This window comes from Rosa rugosa, chromosome 1, assembly GCF_958449725.1.
Source record: "Rosa rugosa chromosome 1, drRosRugo1.1, whole genome shotgun sequence".
NCBI lineage: Eukaryota > Viridiplantae > Streptophyta > Magnoliopsida > Rosales > Rosaceae > Rosa > Rosa rugosa.
The window spans coordinates 43878515-43879522 of record NC_084820.1 but is presented as its reverse complement, the minus strand read 5'-3'; the positions used below and the strand labels follow the sequence as shown (position 1 = coordinate 43879522).

Sequence of the window (1008 nt, the reverse complement as noted above, 5' to 3'; positions counted from 1 at the left end):
ATGGCTTCTCCTCAGAATTCATCCCACGGTTCCGATTCCAATTCATCCCAAAGTTCTGATTCCAATTCCAATTCAAAAGCCATTGCTCTTCCAACACCAACTGATGCTTCAAGGGTTCAGACGATTCCCAAAACATTCAAAAGCTCGAAGAGGAAAGCTGGTGTGAAGAGAAAACATGGTGAAGCTGCAGCTGTTAGTCAAGGCAATGTTGGAGATGATGAAAATGAAGAAGCAAAAGAAGAAAAACCTGCTGGAAGATCTTGGGTGTGGTTGCACTTCAAGAAGATTGACAAGCCTCAGTTCGAGATTGAGGATGGTAAGAAAGTTCAAACTTGTGTTAAACAGAGAGCTAAGTGCAATCACTGTGGAACTGATCTTGCATGTGATAGTTATGGAAATGGAAGTAGTTCACTTAGGAGACATATACAAGATGTGTGCAAAAAATATCCGGGTAGGGTTGATTTAGAAAGTGGGCAGCAGGTATTAAGTACCGGTGGCACTAAGGAGTTGGTGATGGTGAAATGGAGTCAGGAAGCTTGCAGGGAAGCAGCCTGCAAGATGATAGTAATGGATGAACTGCCTTTCAGTTTCATCGAAAGGCCGGGGTTTAGATACTTTTGTAGTGTGGCTGTACCTAGGTGGGATGTTGATAGGAGCATAATTATGTGATATTAATAGCGTTAATCTCTATACTTTCTTTGTTAGTTTAGTATATTTTCTAGTTATTTACGTTGTTTATTTGTTTTATAGGTATCTTGGAGTAAAGAAGGAGAAAAGAAGTAAAAGAGGGATTGAAAGGCAAAATCGGGAAATCTGCCTGTGCAGATCAGTTAACTTCGACAGAGCACTGAGACCAGCTCAGAACGATCCAGATGATGATCTTTATATTTATAGAAAGCCCCGGATGTCTAGTTTCCAGATATTTTTACGGTTCGTCAATATCATTTTTCTAGAGGAAGTTATGACCGATTTAGTACAAGAAGGTCAGGCTGCGCGTGAATCTGAGGT

At 40.7% G+C, this 1008-nt stretch overlaps 1 protein-coding gene across 1 annotated transcript; it reads left to right on the top strand.

The window, feature by feature from the left end:
- On the top strand, positions 1–669 carry LOC133728722 (uncharacterized). The gene has a single exon (XM_062156155.1). It carries the CDS (start codon positions 1–3, stop codon positions 667–669), a length of 669 nt encoding a protein of 222 aa, XP_062012139.1.
- The last annotated feature ends 339 nt before the right edge of the window (positions 670–1008 follow it).